Consider the following 21773-nt stretch of genomic DNA (forward strand, 5'->3'; position numbering starts at 1 on the left):
TACTCAATTAAAGTCAGATCACCGAATAGCTACTGCAACTTACTATCATGATTTCATAATTTTCAATTTTATTTGTCGTTTATTTTTTTTAGATTCAATCTCCGACCATTGTTGCATTAAATCTGTACACACCTCTTTATGATTTCATAATTTTCAATTTTATTTGTCGTTTCTTATTTTTAGATTCAATCTCCGACCATTGTTGCATTAATTCTGTACACACCTCTTTATGATATTTACTATTGAACCTTTTCCTTTCCTTATATTTCCCTAATTCACACTTTCATTCAAAGTGAATGTAGACCTCTAGGGATTGCAGGCATTTTCAATTAGTATGTTTTTTTTTTTCCAATTTTAATATATATCTAACAAACACTATTTCTCCCACAGATGTATGCATGAAACATGCCGACTCAAACATGGAGCAACCCCCAGATTTTCAGTTCCCAAATATGCCAAATGATAAGAAAGTCATGAAGGCAACCTCATCTAATTTGAATATTTCAAGAACATAACCAAATTATCATATGTTTGGGTTTATTATTTTTAACTTAGATTCTTGTAAATAGATTTTTCTTTTATTTTTTAATTTCATATGACTTTTGCTTTATTTTGAAAAAAAAATATTATTCTAAATCTTAATTTAAAACTAATTTAAGTTGGAATAAAGTCAAACAAAAGAAAATTACAAACCTTTTGATCCAGCTGCCACTAAAAGAACAACTATATTTTACATATATACTTTCGTAAAAGGCTATACTATTATTTCCTCTTACAGTTATACATGTCATAAGTGGTGCTTTATGTCCTTCACATACAAATTCCTTTATAAATGCTAATTAGCTATGGACAGAACACATTTATACATTCCAAGAAATAAAAAAGATTTTTATGCACTAATTCATTCTAATTAGAGATGTACCTTGAAAGTGAATGAGTTTAGCATGGTATCATCAACAACACAATTAATGTTGACATAGGGATTTCAAGCATGAGATCTTCAAGTGCTGTGACTATCCCCAAAACCTTCCCAGAATTGGTTCAGACACCGAAGAGCGTGGGGGCCTGAAACAATACTCTTTCAGAGACAGTCATGGTGGATTTGGCAGATATGGAGTTGGAAGCTTTCTAGAACAGGTTGCATAATAAAAAACAAATCATTTAGCTGTTAATATAACAAACTAGCATCAAAGATACAATGGTGAAAAGTCAACAACACAGGAGGAAACATTTGGAAAACCTTGAATTTCCATTTGACTTTATTGAATAGATATGCCACACATAATGAAATTCAAGCAATCACCACATTTTCCTAATAATAGATTTATTGAGGTAAGAATGATTCCTAACATAATCACCTGATTGTAACAATAATTTCACCGGGAAGCACAACACAACCAATTCATATAATAAATTCCAAATCACATAAAACTAAGTATTTAAAAAGTATAAGTTTTTTGTGCTATTAGCAATTTAGGCCACATGGAGAATATACATTTCTCATCCATGATTTTCAGCTTATAGATTGACTGAGAGACCAAGATCAATGTTTATAGTAGATTCAGCAAGTGATATGCAACTAGACTGCTAAACAATCCTCAAAATCATTAGTTGGTCTGGAGAAGAAACAAAGACGATAATTCAAATGAAGTTAGACAGTATAATCTAAAATAAAATATATTACGCATTTCTAGTTAAGGAATTGAGAAATATATTGCAATCTAAAAATCAACAATTGTAGAAGAGTTTATCCTATTTTATTAAGGCCCTCATGTACTGGATTTACATGTCTATTGTGATTATGATTGCACTCAAGAGCCTATCATAAATTGCAATCTTTTATGACCACGATAGGTCTCTATCACTTTTAAATTGACATGTATGCATCTTTCTTCATCACTCGGGCAAAGTTCAAGAAACAGTAAAAACATGCCCCAAATCATGAAAAGGATCGCAATAATTTGCACTACAAAAGATGAAATCTGAGAGACACCTACAAACAACGGTCGAGAGAGAAGGCAGGCAAGGACACAAACTTATCATGAGAATGGACTCAAAAGGCAGAAAAGGCACATGGTCAATTGCAGACAGAGAGTGAATAAAAGTTCAAGAGTGACATAGGCTTGTGGAAGGTACTTCCACACTAACAAAAAAGATTCTTGAGTATTTTTGGAGAAATTGAAAACGAAGAGAAAAATTAGGGTGAAAATGGAAACGCTAATCGGAAAAGGGAAAGAAGTGTCACCTGTGTAGAGCACAGCGAAGCCGTGACCGGCGAACGGTGACGCGGAGGCTTTCAAAATGGTGATATATAGGCCTTCGACGGCGACGCGATGGCCTGCGGTGGCCTGAGAGCAAGCACACGGTGGCTTGTGCCTTGCAAGCACGGAGAACGTGCAAGCTCTGTTGAGAAAGCTTCGTACAAAAATGATTGTGATAGATTAGGATGTATCTTTGTTAAAATAGGAAAAAACCAAAATATTTGGGGTACAAAAAAAATAATTATAACATAATTTAAGAAATAGTTAAATATTAGCAACAATTTTTCTATAGTTTTAATTAAAAATAATAATAATCTATATTAAAATAATAACATCATAAGTAATTATAAAATTGGCTCTATAATTGTATTTTCTATTATTTAATAAAAAACATTTTTGTTAGATAACACAACTGCTAAATTAGTCTTCCTATAGTGACAGCAAAACCAGTCACTGGTAAAAATATACACAAATTAAAATTAAAATTGTAGAGTGATATTTTTCAAAAAATACTAAAAAAAGTAAGTGCAACAGGACCATTTTTCAGTCAGTAATTAAATTAAAATTAAAATTTAACAAACAAAAACACTTATCTCAGCCTTATGACTGATTTGATGACTGAATAATATTTTGTAAACAATTATAAAAATTCAATCACTATATGTCATTCTTGAGTCTTTCTTTTTAAGTAGTGAACATCATTTTCTTTTTGTACTATGTCACATGATAAAGTTGACTAAAATATTTCAAATGGCTTCATCTTTATCTTTTTTTTCCACTTCCAAAATACATTTCAACATTTTTGAGGAAACAAGAAAGTAAGATACTTGCCAGAAATTATCAATTATGCAAGCAAGAGACCAAACTTAAGTGCACCCAAAAATGTCCAATTGCATTAAATATATAACAACTTATGAAGTTCGGACACTCTTCTTAAATAACATGTCCAATATCCGATATTCTTATCGGACACCGACATTCGTATGACACTACACGTATCCGTGAAGTGTCTAATTCAAAAAATATTTGTTAGATTTCTAACAATTCTAGTACGGTTATAACACAATTTTAAAAAGGAAAAATACATTAATTTTCTCAAAATTCAAATTTTATTGTATAAATTGTTATTATGATTATAAAAATAAGAAATAAATCCTTGTGAATTAGTCATAAAAAAACATTTCTGCTTTAAAAAATAATCTAGAATATATTTATGCACATAAATCTTTATTGTCAATTTATATAATTCATAATTATATAATATATTGATATGTGTCCCCGTGTCCTACATTTGAGAGATTTTACATATCTTCGTATCCATGTCCGTGTCGTATCAGTGTCTGTGTCAATGTCTGTACTAGATAGATAACAACTGCTGAATCTTAATACTATTATTCCTTAAGTTAATCTTACTTCCTTAAGCTCCTTGGATTAGAATACACAATAAAGTAGAACAGAACCTCGTTTGACTTCCAAAAGCACATGCAACCTAATTGTCATAAATGCCAATTTTGACCTTAAACATTCCATGTTCTAACATAGTCTTCAAGAATTAAGGGTATTGTGAAGCCCAATATTGGTAATTAAAATTAAAACTCCCTCTCTATCACAGCTTTAACTTAATTTCCAAGTTTGAGCTCACTCGGCACTAGTACCAACTCATAAAAAACTTTTTAACCTTTGCTTGAATCTTAAGTAACTATTTCACTGATCTAAAACATTGTATCAACGAAAAAGAAATATATAGTGAAGGAAAAATCTCACACACAAAACAAGTAAATGATAAAAATGTCAATCACAACAGGAATATATCATGTAGTTGCTGTTTCATTGCTTTTGGGGTCACTGAACGTGTATTTCTTGGAATGTGAAGATGATCGCTGCAAAACTGGGTTGTGCAACAGCTCTGGTGCCTGCATTTGCAACCTCCCAGATCCTTCCACCATCTTAAACGGAAATAGAACTTTCCTCGGGTAAAAAACACATCAAATTTCAAAGCATTCATACTGTTTTATCAGTTTCTTGAAGCAGAAATGTTATTTCTGATTACTATCAGCATTAAAAAATAAAGGGGTGGGATAAAAACTGTCTTTAATTAGGCCCATCAAAGGTAAAAGGGTCTTTTTGAACGAATATTTCTTTCCATGATCATATTGATATAAAACTTTTAAATTGAGGTCTCAGTTAATTATGATCTTTGTTCATTATAGAAAATTGTGAACAAATATGGCTAATGTGGCCATTTGCACTGCTGCCAAAGTGATTTTAAGAATCTTAAGGTTGTGAACAAAATTGCAGTCACATACTATTTTACAGAACCTTGTTTAATATCATGAATGCTAATAGTATTAGTCCTTCTGATTCAAAATTGCTTTTTCAAATTTCTGAATGAGATTTATGTACTGGGGGCTTGAGGCTGTGGGGGTAAGTTTTGTGATGAAGAAATGAGTATGTGTGATGGAACAAACTCCTTCTGGTGTGAACATGGGGCAAGTTGTGAGGAAATTGTTCAAGGAGAGAAGTACTCATGCAAATGTCCCCCTGGATTTGGTGGGGAGCATTGTGAGCATTCTGGAGCATCCTGTGGTCAGACTTTTTGTTTCCATAATGCTGAATGCTTGGCTGAAGCAGGTGAGGTTTGCCAGTGCCCATCTGAATGGAAAGGCAGCCCTGATTGCTCTCTTCTAACCAGGTCACCAGGTTTTCTCCCTTCTCCCTTTCACAACTCAAAACCCAGTTTAGATGCTGTTCAAATGAAGATATGCTTGTCTCACCACAAACATGTCTAACCACTTGAAATCACTTGAATGAAAACTTTGGAGTTTAAACTCTTCCCAACTTATCACAAGCTAGAAGTTTGTGCTTGCATAAAAATGCTGCTCTTTATTTAGATTCTGTAATTTACTTATTTATATACTCATCCAAACATGGCAGAATTCTTAACATAATTCTTGATTGTTATTTATATAATTCATAATGACAGATTTGTGTGTATCCTATATTTTAAAAATTATGTGTTGAACATATCATATCATGTAGTGTTCAGTGTCCGTGTGAGTGTATGTGCAGAGAAAGGCATTTTACAGTTATTAGTTACTAATACTTAATATATAAGGATTACCTAATAGATTTTCTACCACAGATATTAACTCAAATTCAACTGAGACAAAATTGTCTAAGGTCAGTAGCAGCAGTGACTCCAAGGTGAGTGCGACACAAAATCTTCTCAGTTTTACTAATCATCATCACTATTATTAACTCATTTTACAATTTGAGAACCATGTGCTATTGCCAAGTGCAGAAGACACTGGCTGTCTTGGCTTTTTCTGTAGTGGGAGCAACTGTTGTTGGTGCCATTTATGGAAAAAAACTATTCAGCAAGAAAAAGAGAGAGGCAGTTAAGTTCCAACAATTATCTGAAATGCACACAAAGGGGATATTGGATGATGATGATATCTCACACATTTAGTGGGCACACTACAAGAAAATCATGAAATAGAAACCAATTTGTAGAAATCAAAATAATTAGTTGCAATAGTAACTAAATTAGAGACCATTTTAGAAACTAAAAAGAAATTTGGTTTCTAAATTAGTTTCCATTATTTTCTATTATTATTAAATAGTTTCTAAATTGGTATCTAATTAGCAACTAAGGTTTTTGCTACCAAATTTAGAAACTAAATAATTGGTAGTTAAAATCTTAGTTGCTAATTAGATACCAATTTAGAAACTATTTAACAATAATAGAAAATAATAGAAACTAATTTAGAAACCAATTTTTTTTTTTAGTTTCTAAAATGATCTCTATTTTAGTTCCTATTGTAACTAATTATTTTGGTCTCTAAAAATTGGTTTCTATTTCATGATTTTCTTGTAGTGGCACTTCCTTTCTCATAACATTTTGGGACTCTTAGCTAGAACTGTTCATTTTAATTATTTGATTCTTATAGAAGTGTTCATTTTAATTACTTGTCATCTTAAAGTTGTAATTTTTGACATAATTGCTACAAGTGTTTTCTTAAACGACGACTTCTAAGCTAATCATCGTAAAATGACATTATTGCACTAGTGATAAGGACCAAGGAGAGAGGGCGCCTGAGGCCCAAGCCCAACAAGTCCAAGTCCAATTTGAGGCCCGAGCCCAACCCATGATCTCATCATCCACTATACCTCAGAGGATTACTAGGAGTAGGGCACAAGCATTAGGAAATGAGCATCAAATGATGTCTCTTTTTGTAATTTCTTTTTAGTAGATTTAAATCGAACATAAAAGGGAGGTGTGAATAGGAGTTTAAGGCTTATGAGAAGAAGTAGCAAAGTCGCACCTTCCATGTGACTTGTTTTTTGGCGGAATTTTCAAGGGGTTTCCATTTGAATTTCCCACCTTAAAACCGACCCTCTAAACACTACAAAAAGAGGTGCTTGGTTCATGTAAAATAACATTGAAATTGAGTGAGAATTAGTGAGACTTGTTTCTCCTAGCTTAGTCTTATCTTGTGAGGCTTTGGGAGCTCTCAAATGGTGGCAACCTCACTTATCTTGGAGTCTATTCATCTTCCAAGTGGCGTGAACCTTCTTCCCTAGCTTCAACCACATAAGTTTTCCTATCATTCATCTTCCAATTCCATTTTCCATTCCATGTCAAATTGATAAATATGTCTTGTGTTGTTGTTCTTGTGTTTCTATTTTGTGCAATGTGTTTGTTTCTTAATTTCAATCGGTGCAATTGTTTTTAATTGTGTTTCTATTCGGTTCATTAGCTTTGTATTGTGTTCTTGATTCCGCACCACTAATTGTTATTCATATTCACCCATACTTGTGTTTTTTCTTTGGTCTTTGGAAATGAACATTCACATCTACTTAACACTTGTTAAATTAATGTTCAGTAGGGATTTTCCTTAAACTTCTCACCATAATTGCTTAAGAATTACTGATCCTAATTCTAAGAAGTGTCACCTAATGAATCAACCTAAAATCAACTCACATCAACTAGTAATCAGTGAGTGATGAGATCAATATATAAATTTGGAAAATGAACAACCAAGGGAGATATTAGATACGAGGCTGGTGCTGGAGGAATTCTATTATTCACTTAAGGGGCAAAGATAGCAAATGAACCTGTAATTGCAAGTATTGTTTGAATTAGTCTCGATTTTGACACAAAATCCTCGTATAGATCGAGTACGAGTACGAGTATGAATATGAGTAATATTAAATTTTTTAAATATGATATGAGTAATATCCAATTTTTTAAATTGGCTATGGGGTAGATACGAGTAAGCAAATATTCAGCTCGTTCCTATCCCAATACCTATCATCATCATTATCATCATCATATCCGTTTCCGTTTCTGTTTTCAATTACTAAAACACTTTTAATTCATTACATAATCTAAAAAACTTATATTAACTTCTCTTTGATTCTTAGTTGTGTAACTTATTTCTAGGTCATACATTTGATCATTCATACTCTTTCCTATAATTATTTGACATCTTTATCTAGTATTTATTTGATACTCTCATTTGATATTTATACAATTATAATTTCTTTCTTGATATTTTGATATTGGAGAAAATAATGTGTATCATTTTGAACTAAATCCTTGATAATATAATCTTTCCTTTGTAGTAATCTTTATTATTTATAGAAAAAAAATCATAAATAAATATAAGAATAGAGTATTCTTAAAATCATCCAAAATTTACTATGAAAAAAATAAATGGTTTTATATTTTTTTTTAATTTTACATTATTTTTAAAATAAAAAATAGATATAGCATAGGATGTTATAAATATCATGTATGTAATAGTGTTAAAGCAATAATTTCTCATTAAGTTTATTCATTATTCAAAAGTAACATTGATTTACTTCTTACTTCTATATATTTTAATAATAATAATAATAATATTAATAATACTTATATATAAATAATAATAAATGATTATATTTAGATAGTTTATTTTCATTTTAAAATTATAATTAAAAGTAAAATAAAAAATTTAAATATGTATTTCCTTTATGTGTTATTGGCGGAAACACATAGTTGTTCTTGAATATACTTATTTTTCAATTTTATCATAAACCTATGTATTTGTATTTTTTAAAATATTATTCTAAATTTATATTGTAATATTATAATATATGTACAAAATCACAATGTATGTAAAGAAGGTGAAAGAATTGAAACAAAATAAAAATTGAATTTAGACTAAGTAAAGGAATAGATTTTGCCATATTAAAAAGAGAAATGAAAATGAAAATGTGCATGAAAGAGTGAAAATGAGAATGTGTGTCCAAAAGAGAGAAAAGGAAAGGAGAAAAGAAAGTGGAGTTTGAAATACATTATTTAAAGAATTTTTTGTAACATATGATAATTTTAAGGGAAATAAAAGTTATTAAACTGATAAGAGAAGTTATTCAACTGAGATTTTTTTTTTCAAGGATAAAATTGAGAAAAGGTTATGTAAAAGAAAACAATTATAAGGAGAATCCTAGTTAAATATTGTTATAATTTGTAGATTTTTAAACTTTTTAAAATATAATTAAGAGTAATAGTAATATAAAATATGTATATTAAAAATGAGAATTTATTCTATATATTGTTATAGATACTTTTTAATTCATTTAATCCAGAAATATAATTCAAATATTAGTCGTTATTATTTTTATAAATGTTAATTATATATATATATATATTTGTTTTGATTAAATTATAAAATCAAATATGAAGTTTGATTCAATATTTTTTTTCTTAATTTTAGTTTACTTGATTTTTTATTTATTCTATCTTCAATTTTTGAAATGACTTCTTTTTTTTCAATTTTTGTTGATTTACAACAAGTTAAATAAAAGTAACAGAAATGGAAAATTGAAACTATATAGTAAAGTAACCGTTCACTACGTGATTATTTAAACAATCCATTATTTTTTTTCCCATTCATCCTATAACTCCAAATATTATTATTTTAATCATTTTTTACATCATCTAATTATAAATTTATTTTTCATTACATTTTTTTAAAATTCTCAAATCAAGAATCATATAGAACTTAAGTATAATTTTTCTTATTTAAAATAACGAGTCATGGTTTAGAAACTTTTGTTACTTTTGCTTAAATAAGGATTAAGAGATACTCATATAATGAATTATCTATTAATATTATATAATAATTGCTATATTTTGTAATTACTATTTGTTATCGTGCGTCCAATAACTTAGAAATTAAAACAAAAAATAATTCTTTTATCTTAATATTTTTAAACATCTTTTAAGATAAAATTGTAATAAAACTTCGGATTTTAAAACAAACAATACATATTATCCAAACTGACTTGAAATAACATAAAACAACTATTCATTATAAGCATAATATATAAACAAGTAGTTTTTAATCAAAAGAAAAAGTTATTATTGATTATAATCTTGATTATATTTCTTTTTGTGATATTTTTATTTGTTCTGAACATTCCAAACAAACATGACAGGTGGAAGAGTAATCGAGGTCTAACATCCTCAACTCAAGTCAACCCAACAACACTTAACTAAGCAAAGAGCAGCATCGTATCATAGATTTTGTGTCAATTATGTGATTACTTTTAGTACTATATAGCCCCTCACTCGTAACTCTTCACCCTCTAGTTGTCTTTACCACATCTCCACTGACAAAGATTTCTCATTATTATTTAATTAATCAACTAACACCCTTTTGCATCACTCACTTTCTGGCGTCTTCATGATCTCAGAATTTGCCTCAAAATCACACCAACAGTCATAAAGAGATGGGTTTCAATTTGATTCTATGGTATCATCCCAATCTGCTTCTCGCTGTTCTGCTGCTCTTTTCCTGTTCATTTGGCCTTTTCTCTGCAAACGATGAAGTGGGCACGGGTAAAGGTGAAACCTTTACTGTTTCAAGCTTCAGGTACCCTGAGACTAGGCTCAGGCCCTTTGATTTGCGCTACATCAGAGGTATGTCAGCCTGTTGGCAGTGACCCTTTCTTCATAGTGATCATTATTTGCTTTGTTGTTGTCTTTGGTTGTTCATGAAGCACTATCTTTTGTGATTTTAACGGGTTGCAATTGGATTTCAATGTAAAGGTGAATTTATTGGAGAATAATCTCTCTCTCCATGCTTTCCTTTTATCTTACTTCGGTTGCTTAATTTCTAAGAATTATACTGTTGCCATGATTTTGTATAGAAGAGGGCTAAGGTGTGAATTAAGAATTAAGCCTAAGGAAATTTAGGAGCTTGGCAATAATGTGAATGTTGTATATGTTATTAAGGAGTTTATTTTATTCATTACGAGTCATGCTTTTCTATTAGTCATTCTGATAGAAATTTCAGAGTGCTATATACAGCTTATATAGCTATATTTGATCATTGTAAGAATCATAAATTGACTTGAAACATATCATACAGTATTGTTTATTGGGGATATTTGTAATTTGCTCTCTAATTTGTGATTCATTGAATTTGTAACATTTAACTGCTACCATTAGATTACCTATATAAGCAAGAAAATGGATAAAAATCAGCCTCGTCTGATTTACTTTCATATGTTTCGTATGGAAACAGGGTGAGATAGTATTACTGATGAAGCAAAAATTTTCCTTTCCTTCTGTTTTGGTGATCCAATAAGTTATATGGTTTTGAATTCGTTATTTTTTACAAACTACTAAATATTAAAAAGAACTCATTTTCTGTTACATAAGGAATTGATGACTTATGGATGACCTTACTTTTCTCTTAATGTTTTCCATTGCTGCAGTTGACTTACCACCATGGTTTTCTGCACTCTCTATAGCATTGAACTCAGATGTAGACATTGTAAGTATATTCATACCTCTTTGTACATAGGGTCATTTTAGAATCATAGTGACAGAGGCTTGGGTATTATCGGGTGTCTAAGTTCCATCAAGTAATATGCAATGTCTGGTGATTGCTAGCTTTTGTGATGTGGAACTCCTAATGTTCTTATCAATGAGTATCAGAGTCTTCCACTGCAAAAGAGGGGTGGTGACACCAACATTATAGTGTTTGTCTAGGACTAGTTAGTGCACACTCAACTCATGTAAGGCGTAAGCATTGGGGCTACAGAGTGCGGTGGGATGTTAGATTCAATTCCAAGCCATAGGGCCAAGTCCCATGTTATAAGTATGGGATTCTAGTGAGGTTAATGAGACCTTGGATGCCACAACCACAATGTCTAACCTTTAAGGGAGGGTTCTCCAACTGCTGAGTGACTATAGTTGGTGCCAAAGCTAGTTGTCAATGTCTCTAACTAATAGGGTATGAAGAAGTCGACCAAAAAGGATAAGTGAAGTGTCGTAGAATGTAGTCCAGGACATCAACTCTCAAGGGTGGTCCTATGATAGGAACTTGAGTATTTAGGAGTGTGTAACTTCCACATCGAGTAGTATGGTATGCGTGTTGGAGTACGAAAGTAGCTTGATCTCCCCAATCCCATTCCCAATGCCCTATCAGATAGATAGCTGTGGCTGTTGGATGATTTCATAGTTTTCTATTTTGTTATCTTGTATTAGGTGCATACTGCATGAATGAAAATGAAAATGATAAGTTCTCTGATGATAAAAAATCCTATTTATATGTTCCTTTTTTATGTAACTTTTTAAATTCTCATTGTTGACTGTGCAACAAAAGAAGTCCGAGGAGTGACCTTCTGTATTTGTCTTTCCTTTTAATTGTGTCTGGTTTATTTACTTCCCTCATTTGTTCATACTTCATATGTGCATTGTTTTCAGGATATCTCTAGAATTGAAAGGGTTCCAATACAGACACTGCCAATAATATGCTTTAGAGATGGAAGTCCTCCACTGCCAGATGCCTTAAACACATCCCTCAAAGATTCAGCCACTTCTGGTAGGGGACCCACTTCACTACATTCAACTAAAGTTAATTATACTCTTTTTTTCTAATTAAAGTTCAAGAACATAAATTGTCTTAAATTTCTTTTTAAGAAATATTTATGAGTTCATTTAAGGGCTTAGAAATTGCATTTTAGTAATACCCAATACACACACACACACACATTTACATGATTAAGATGTTGGATTGGAGCTTTACCAAGTTCCCACCATTTATTAAATTGGTGTTATAATTTCTAAAGAAGGAGGTATATGTCTTGACTCAACAGTGCATGTTTAGTTTTTCCACCACTTCCATTAATTTATATGCTCTACTATGATTATTTCTTTGGTAATGGATGGTGCTGATCTCGTGAATGTGTAATGCTTCTTTATTACCAGTTGGGTTTGTTTTGAATCACTTTGACATTACTAATTTAGAGATTCAAATCTTTTATTCCCTTTCCTTTTCTGCCCCTTACTTCCATTTGAATGTTGATGACTCATTAAAAAGCTAACAACCAAGAGAGAAGGTTTTGTGATTTAAAATTGGATTGTTCTTTCTGAATTGTCATTATTCATTTGGAGGAACAGTAAAAGGGAGACAACAGTTTTCAGTTCTCCACTTTCACTTGCTCTTTCTCTCTCATTGTCAATCTCCTTGACAAGAAAGAAGAGAAAATATCTTTTTACAACTTTCTAATGCCATTTCCCTAATATAAATACTGTTTGTTCCCCATTTTCTTTAGGAATAAATGGTCTAGATGTGGAACAGTGCTTTCCCATGCAGAAAAATATCACTATGAAACTGACAAACAATCAGGTATTGTTATATAGGTCCTTTTTACTTGAAGTACTGTTTTTTAATTGCTCAGTGTCTCCCTTTGCTTTTGTTAACTTAGATATATCTGCCTTAAAATTGAAATTCCTATTGTCAAGGACCATCTGTCTTAAAAGTTTAAGCTGTTTGTTAACGTATATTGGTTTTACTTAGTTGACATTCATAAAAAGTATCTAATGATTTATGAATTCAATACATCCTGTTAGTAGAAAGACGTTTGACACATCCCTCTAGCGCCCGCTAGTGCTTGAAATGAAGACTATGTACTTGTCCAATCTACCTTGCACCATGGTTATTAGGTGATGGCACATTGTTATTTTTATATCTCTAACATCCTTATTATTACTTGCAAAGGGTTAGTTTACTAGTGAATTTTGTTTTGTCGTTTTATAATATTGCATAGAGCAAACATAACAAATTATTGTTCAGATATCTCCAGGTGTTTGGTACATTGGTCTTTTCAATGGCATTGGACCTACAAGGACACAATCAAAGATGGTAAGGTTTATTGTAATATTTAACTTCTATCCAAAGAAGTTTAAAATTATGTTTCATTACTATTGTAGAAGTTTTTTGTCCTTGCATGCAGTCTTTCAAATACATTTACACATTGGAAAGGTTGATATAATGTTGGCAAAGTTACTACCTTTTCATAATATTGTGCATGACTTAAGAAAATTGTGCTTTTTTTTTTAATCACAATTTTGGTGGTGGACTACATTTGTTACTTTCACCCTTTATCGTATATTCAGGTGACAACATTTTTAAGTTTTAATCAATGATCTTGTGATCTAAATATTCTAAAATGACAATATTCAATCTAAGATTAATTGAAGTTTTCTACAAATAATACTTATTTTAAACTATTGTTTTCCAAAAGAAGATATTGTGATTATTATTTTGATTGTAATAGTGATAGAATTTTCAGCCAACGGTCATTTGAATAAAATTTATGTCTTCCACATTAAAGAATGTTCATTTGACGCATCTATCTCCTTTAGCAAAGGTCTTGATGCATTAACCACGTGTGGATGGATAAACAATTACTCCTCTGTCTGCAGATTATCCGCGGTCCATCATATTCCTTTATCGCCAATATAAGTGTGGAAGCATGCACAAATTCAATGATGAGTGGGGATTTCTGTAACAGTTCAGTTTATCCACTTTCATGCAAAGCATCTGATGTCTCTAATGCTTTGGAAACTAAAGTGAACAAGTCAATGTTGGAAAATTTGGTCACTTGCAAAAGTAACTCTGAAGCATTTTGTGTTCATGAAGGTGTGCCAAACTTCTTCTCCCTGAATATAATGAATGTTGCAGAACAAATTATCATTACAGCAACAAATATCAGATTCAATGTTACTCCATCAAATGATATTAGTTTAATGTGTTTTGTCCGCCATGGTGCTATACCTTCTGTGACTTCAAATGATTATTCCATTGATATAGCTAAAGGTCCCCTGGTTATTCATTCCCCATTAATTGGCCGTTGGTATATTAGTATAGTGCCAGTCAATCTTACAAAAACTCCGGTTAGCAATGTAAGAGTTTGCTATTCAGTGGAATCTCAAGTGCTTCAATGTCCACTTGGAAAAGCTGGACCAAATTGTACAATGGATAGCTACTTTCTCCAGGTAGTAATTGAATTCTTTGCATGATGCTGTCACCTTTAGTTCTTTCTTTATAACATGATCAAATGGGCTCTAAATTGTGTTCGTGGGATATTGCATTGAACTACAAACTGCATTTTGGGCCTAGAAATTTAATAGGTAGAATCAGGATATGATCAAATATAGCCATATCTTGTAATCCTGAAAATTAAAAGAACATTAAAGTATAAATATTAACTTTCTGTTAGCAAATTATGCACTCAGGTAACATCTGATGTGTACACTAACAGAGATGAATGTATCATGCAGACATTGAAAACATTAGAACACATGATGTGCTTGTCCCTTTGGAGTTGACTTATTGGCTTCTTTACTTAGATAAACTTCATTTTTAGATCTTTAAGATTTAAACTATCTCATGCCTGTGCTTAAGAAAGGGGCTTTAAACCCTATAATTTTTTTTGTCTGTTGGTCCTTTTCTTTAAGGAAGCTTCACCCAACAGGATACTGAAATGGTTACCTTTCTTGGTTGCTTTACTACTATTAAGTATATATGTATTGTGATGTTTGAAAATATTATTATGCATTGGAATAAATTATTGACAAGAAAATGGTTGTCTGCAGACATTTGTAAGGAGAGGTTCAACCCCTTTTGAATCCTATTATTTACCAGTTGGTGGAGCATCTTATGATTCTGCCAATTTCCCTCTTGAGCCACTTTTAAAAAACTCATCATACGTTGGAGAATCTGATAACATTTGGACTTACTTTCTTTTGGACATTCCTCGTGGTGCTGCTGGAGGAAATATTCACATACAGCTATCCTCAGATACAAAGATTGGTTATGAAGTGTATGCTAGATTTGGTGGATTACCATCTCTAGATAGCTGGGACTATTATTATGCTAACAAGACAAGGAGAACTGATCCATCTATGTTTTTCACGCTGTATGACTCAAGTGATAGCAAAGTTAACTTTTATATTATGTATGCTAGAGAAGGAACTTGGGGTTTTGGTCTAAGACATCTTAATAGCAGCAGTGATTCCGTAAAAGGGCTAAGTATCATGTCCATTTCACTTGAGAGATGCCCAAAACGATGTTCCTCTCATGGAGACTGTAAATTTTCGTTTGACGCTAGTGGACTAACATCATACAGGTTTCTCTTAAGCCCTTTGTTTGTTCTTAATTCACCAGCTGTGTTTACATTCCATTTGTTTTCTTAGTTGCTGAACAAGGATAATGAAAGTCCTTGGTAATGACTGAGACACAAGGAAAAAAATTCAATGCCATATGGTGGAGTTTCCAGATTTCATGTTTGCATCTGATCCCCAACCCATTAAGGAATTTACCAGTTTAAACATTTACTTGTTTGCATCAGCTTCTGCTCTTGTGATCGAAACCATGGAGGCTTTGACTGCAGCATTGAGATTGTAACTCATCAAGGTGATTGCTCATTTTTATATTCATAAAATTGGCTCATTAATATGGTGTACAGATTCCTTATTGAAGTTTTAAAAAATTGTATAGGGCATGTTCGACAATCAATATTTCTCATTGTATCAAATGCTGCAGCCATACTTCCTGCCTATTGGGCCCTTCGGAAGAAGGTGGTTCTTTCCCTTTACTATTGCTGCTACTGATAACTCTATTTCCTTATATAGATTTTGTTTTTGCTTTTACATAGAGATCAGAGTTTCCTTTTTATTTTACTAAACCCGTAAATAATTTCCTCAATGCAGGCATTAGCAGAATGGGTTTTATACACATCCAGTGGGATTTCAAGTGGACTATATCATGCTTGTGATGTGGGCACCTGGTGTGCATTGAACTATAATGTCTTACAGGTTAGCTCCATCTCCACAATTCCATCTTACACTTTCTGAAAATATATAAAGAGAAATTTTTGGAAGTGGAAATGTTATGCCATTGGCATAGTATTACTAACTTAAATAGACCTCTATAATTTGATTATCTAATGGAATGAATTATGTTGTGGAAGCATGAGCCATGGGCATCAATCATATTTAACATTTCAACATGCTTAGACTAGAAGAAAAAAAAAAGATTTTGTATTATGACCAATGACCCTAAATACAATGTCATGCAAAATGGCTATATTTATGTTTCTGAGAGTTTACAAAGGCTTTACATATCAATGTTTCAGTTCATGGACTTCTGGCTTTCGTTCATGGCTGTGATTAGCACTTTTCTTTATCTAACTACCATTGATGAAGTATTTAAGAGGGCAATCCACACAGCTGTTGCTATCCTTACTGCCCTAATGGCTGCAACAAAAGCAACCAGGTACTTGAACTAGTAGACGGACAATTTAGATCCACCCACTCAATCATTAAAGGTGTTAATGTCCTTTTCATATTCTTCTATGCTGAATAGTGCAGGTCTTCCAATGTTATTCTTGTGATTGTGATTGGTGCTCTTGGTCTCTTTGTTGGATGGTTGATAGAAATCTCAACAAAGTATAGGTCCCTTTCACTTTCAATTGGAATCTCATTTAACTTCTCTCACTGGTATGTTCTCTATACTGAGATATAAATTTGTATACGATATTATATAGATATATTAGCAACAATTTTGATTTTTTTTTTATTTTTCATGCACTTACTGCCTATTCATTATTAGCCATTGTTGTGAACCCTCAAACCTATTGTTCTTGTTGGAGATACCATATCAACTAGAGATTTGGACATTTCATAGTATATAAGTGGGTGAAAATCTCACCTTATAAGCCGATTTTATAAGGTTGAGTTAGGCTTAAAGTTCATTTCTTAAAAGTTCTGATAATCGTTGCATAACCTAACTCTATGCTACCTGTTTAGAGTGTGATTATTAGAATACATTAATTAGATTTCATTGTTTTCCTTGGTTGTTTGCTAGTTTCCTTAGATAGCTCATTCTAGTGACCAAAGGTAACTCATGTATATAAATATTCTAAAGTATTTGATAGTAATGTAAATATAACACAATGACCCACTATCTCTTTATGTGATAAGTCTTCCTCTCATTCTCTATATAAAGGGAACTTGTGAGGAAGAGAAAAGGAAAGCAAGTGAGAAGAGCAACATAGAGAGTTGATATCCACCATTGTGTGAAATTAGAAATCCTAGTGAAAGGCTAGAGAGACATTGTATTTCATCCTTGTTGGGTGAGATTGAATGTTATCGTGAGTGAGAGAAACAAATATTGTAATGTGGAGACATTTTCTGGACTAGGTCCCGTGGGTTTTTATTTCTCAAGTTGAGGAAGTTTTTTTCACGTTAAAAATTCTCGGTGTCATTATTCTTTTTTGTTATATTTTTCTTCTATTTGCTTATTGCTTCCGCAAGTGCCCATTTTGTATCTACACCAAAGAGGGAGAATTAATTCACATTTTCCCAATAGATCCATTCTCTCAAATATTACATTTGTAACTAAATAAATGATAGTAATAAACTTCCACTGCAGCTTCCAAGCTATAAAGCGTTGGCTCTATAATCTTGTGAAGACACTTTTGAGACGGTACCACTTGGCATTCGCCTTTGCTGGTTTTACTGCATTGGCCATGGCAGCGATAAGCTGGACACTTGAAACCAGTGAATCCTACTGGTTTTGGCACAGGTATTACAAACTTACATTACATCTATCCTCTCTCTCTTTCTCTCTTTCTTCCCTATCTCATCTTATTCTCTTTTTAAATGTTTACAGCATTTGGCATATTACAATATACACATCCTCTTTCTTCTTCCTTTGTTCAAAAATTGAGGACAGTGAGACTCCGGTTCCTACAGATGGAAACTATGAACTGACTCATCAGGATTCACTACCAAGAAGTGGTTAGAATAAAGACAATGGAATAGGTTAGTGTAGAAAGGGGAGAGAGGTTGATCAGATTTTAATATTCGAGTAATGGTATATGGACACTTGCATACTGTATACACCCAATTGATACCCTTCATTTATCTCTATCTCTCTTATCACATTCTACATGGACACCTTTCTTTCTTTTATCTCTTTCTTTGGGTGTATATTGAGCTTAAGTGTCCATAAATCATTTTTGTTGATATATTTGGTGTTTGTGGTGAGTTCATGTGAAGGTGGCACAAGAATGTGTGGCTGCCAACATTGAATTTTGATGCAACAAACAATGATCAAGCAAAGCAGTGTCTTGTAAATTCTTGTTAGCACAAGTTTTCTTTCTGCAATTCTTTATCAATTTTGGCTTGATTTTGTGTAGGATAAAGAATCAAACTGTGGCTACATTTTTGTCATAGGATAAAGGAGCTTTGTTTATGTAATTAGTTATGAACTTATGATTTACAAGATAACTTCCTTTTGAACTGTATCATATTTAGAGATCCTTCTGATAAAAGAAAAAGAGTCAAAATGATGGATCTAATTTACTGCAGCAATTTCTTGTAACCTGCTCCTGTTTTCTATTTTATGAAAATTAGAAAGTGGAGAATGTTGCAAGACACATGTAGTTTAAGGTTGATATAAAAACAATAAACTAAGAAAGAAAAAGAGATTTCTCATTTGGATAAGAACATTAGAACTATTATTTTTAAACGGTGTAGTGTGGAATTCAAAGCAAATTAAAAACTCCTCAGATGAAGTTTATCTAATGTTTAGGTTTCTATTTATTTTAAAGATGAATAAGATTGATTTTGATAGCATCAACTTAAGTTTATTTGCTTAAACATAATTAAGTGTAGGTTTAATTACCTTTTTCGTCCCTATATTTATAGCCAATAGTCAATTTGGTATAGTGGTTTTTAAAAAATTCAATTTGGTCCCTAAGTTTTTTAAAATGTATTCAAAATGGTCCTTTCTGTTAAATATCACCAAACGGCATTAAGTGGTGCTTATGTGGCAGACACATGTAAATTACGTGGATAGTGCTTAGTGAATACTAAATTAGGGTTTAGGTTATTCAAATTGGGGATTCCGAATTTCTAATTTAGGGTTTCTAATACGAGGATTGCTCCCCTGGTTGGATTCTGTGGTGCGCTTCCCTACTTCGATTCCATTTGGAGGTGTGCTCCCATCATTCGATTCTGTGGTGCGAGTGAATTCGGAGGTGCGATCTTGTGGTTTGTGATTCGAACGAGGGATCGCACCACAAAATCGAATGAGGGGAGCACACCTCCGAATGGAATCGAAGCAGGGAAGCGCACCATAGAATCCAACCAGGGGAGCAATCCTCATATCAGAAACCCTAAATCAGAAATTCGAAATCTCCAATTTGAATAACCTAAACCCTAATTCAGTATTCACCAAAGTAATGTAAGCACAATCCACGTGTCTGCCACATAAGCACCACTTAACGTCGTTTGGTGATATTTAACAGAAATGACCATTTTGAATACATTTTAAAAAACTTAGGGACCAAATTGAATTTTTTAAAAACCACTGTACCAAATTGACTGTTGGCTATAAATATAGGGACGAAAAAGGTAATTAAACCTTAAGTGTACCCAAATTAATCTTCCCGTTTTACATGTGAACACATACGCAATTTCTTCGTGCACCATATCATTTATGACATGCACAAAAAGCAAAATTTAAAACTCAACCTTGTCCTTGATTTCATTTTTGTTTACGGATGCACAAATCCAAAAGTGATTTTTATACATTCTGGATTTTGAAATCTGGAAGGTCATTTTCGTATTTCATTTAAGCTTTTGGATGGTCATATCCGGAAGTGAGTTATGAATTATGGATTTTCATATTCGGAATGGTGTGCTGTAAATGGTGCTGAGGATTGAGATCCAAAACTCATTTATGTTTGCTTACGGATCTTGACATCTGGAAGGTCATTTATGTTGTCCAGGTAAGCTTCTCAATGGTGAAATCGAGAAGTGACATATTAGTTCTGGATTTATATATCCGAAACTTTGTGATTTGACTTACGGATAATATTCAAAAGTAAGAAATTTTAAATCATTAAGAAGAAAATGGATATTTTACATCGGTGTGTTGGGTGCAGGTCTGAATTAATATGGTGCTGGGAGAATCAGCCTAAGAAGAATTGAATTTGTAGATAGAACAAACAGGTTTTATTCTGGTTTTCTTGAATGGGCCCAAATGAATAGCATGTTACAAATATACATATAAAGTTGTTTCTCAATTACTTCACCTCCATACACTCATAAGGCGAAAAAATCATTTTGTTTAAAATATATATTTTGGATTGTAAATTTACAATCTAAAATGTTTTTTTTTTCAATTTACACATTTTAGATAGTATTTTCAAATTCAGAAATATTGATTGGATTCTATAATTCATAATGTATTTAAAAAAAACACATTTTGAATTATAGAATCTGAAAGATATTTTCAGTTTTGAAAATATAATTCGGAATTTTTTTTATCACTCATCTCAAAATGAAAAACATCAACCGAATAAAGGGTAATTTTTATTTTATTTTAAGAAGTATGGAGTGTCTCAAATTTTTGTTCATATTTTTTGTGTGTGTAATTTTAGTCTCTTATTTCTAGCTATCCATAATTTTGGTTACTGAAATTATTTTTTTTATGCAATTTGCATCCTTACCTTTTAATTATACGTAATTTTGTTCAATTTTCAGTTTGAAAAATATATTGAATGTCCAATTATGTTGGGTAACAAGTTTTCTAACATATATTAACATCTTCAATTTTGTAAGAAAAAGTTATAAATATTATGACTCTTTTCTCAATTTTATATATCAAGTCCTAAGTAAAAAAAAAAAACTATGAATAATATTAAACTGGAAATCTTACAAAATTTTAAACAGTTAAAGATTAAGGACCAAAATTGCATAACAAATTTTAGAACTAAAATAGTTAAAAAAAATATAAACTACAATTATGGATTTTGTAAAATATAATGACAAAAGATTCAAATAAGCTAATATAAATGAACGATAAAAACAAATGTAACGTATTGTTACGCCGTGTGTATTTGGATACATGTTTAACAAAACTGATTTTGAATAAAAAATTGGTTATGGTTAAAAATAATTTTAATGTAACGTGATTTATTTGTAGATATTTTTATTATAGAAGCAAGATGGAATTAAAACTTAGTATAATATTTTTTTTAACTAATATGTCAACATTATTTTTGGATAATTGACAAAAAAACACTTATTTTTTTTCCTAAATGCGAGTTTAGAGCATGTGCTAATAGGTACACGAATTTGTTTTTTGTTTTTGG

General features: G+C 31.7%; 2 protein-coding genes and 1 long non-coding RNA gene across 6 annotated transcripts; 2 read left to right on the forward strand and 1 right to left on the reverse strand.

Moving 5' to 3' along the window:
• Positions 1–742: 742 nt before the first annotated feature.
• Positions 743–2433, reverse strand: LOC137827017 (uncharacterized). The gene is made up of 2 exons (XR_011083639.2): positions 2246–2433; positions 743–1128 (listed from the first exon to the last, which is right to left on the reverse strand). It is a non-coding gene; the product is annotated as an uncharacterized LOC137827017 (long non-coding RNA).
• Positions 2434–4040: 1607 nt separating this feature from the next.
• On the forward strand, positions 4041–5805 carry LOC137827015 (uncharacterized). The gene is made up of 4 exons (XM_090293536.1): positions 4041–4231; positions 4681–4961; positions 5404–5465; positions 5563–5805. Exons 1-4 carry the CDS (start codon positions 4041–4043, stop codon positions 5728–5730), a joined length of 702 nt encoding a protein of 233 aa, XP_090149662.1. The 3' UTR covers positions 5731–5805.
• A 3947-nt stretch (positions 5806–9752) lies between these two features.
• Positions 9753–18920, forward strand: LOC137827012 (transmembrane protein-like protein). 4 transcript variants are annotated; one of them, XM_068633199.2, is made up of 14 exons: positions 9753–10230; positions 11031–11089; positions 12025–12142; positions 12876–12949; positions 13397–13465; positions 14029–14601; positions 15202–15734; positions 15957–16021; positions 16106–16185; positions 16318–16422; positions 16743–16882; positions 16978–17106; positions 18041–18193; positions 18281–18920. In XM_068633199.2, exons 1-14 carry the CDS (start codon positions 10041–10043, stop codon positions 18411–18413), a joined length of 2421 nt encoding a protein of 806 aa, XP_068489300.1. In that variant the 5' UTR covers positions 9753–10040; the 3' UTR covers positions 18414–18920. The 4 variants fall into 4 exon arrangements, with proteins under 4 accessions (XP_068489300.1, XP_090149657.1, XP_090149656.1 ...); XM_090293531.1 differs by having other exon boundaries at positions 9830–10230; positions 13407–13465; XM_090293530.1 differs by lacking the exon at positions 11031–11089 and having other exon boundaries at positions 9899–10230.
• Positions 18921–21773: the final 2853 nt, after the last annotated feature.

Source organism: Phaseolus vulgaris, chromosome 8 (assembly GCF_051622355.1).
Source record: "Phaseolus vulgaris cultivar YP4 chromosome 8, ASM5162235v1, whole genome shotgun sequence".
NCBI classification, from domain to species: domain Eukaryota; kingdom Viridiplantae; phylum Streptophyta; class Magnoliopsida; order Fabales; family Fabaceae; genus Phaseolus; species Phaseolus vulgaris.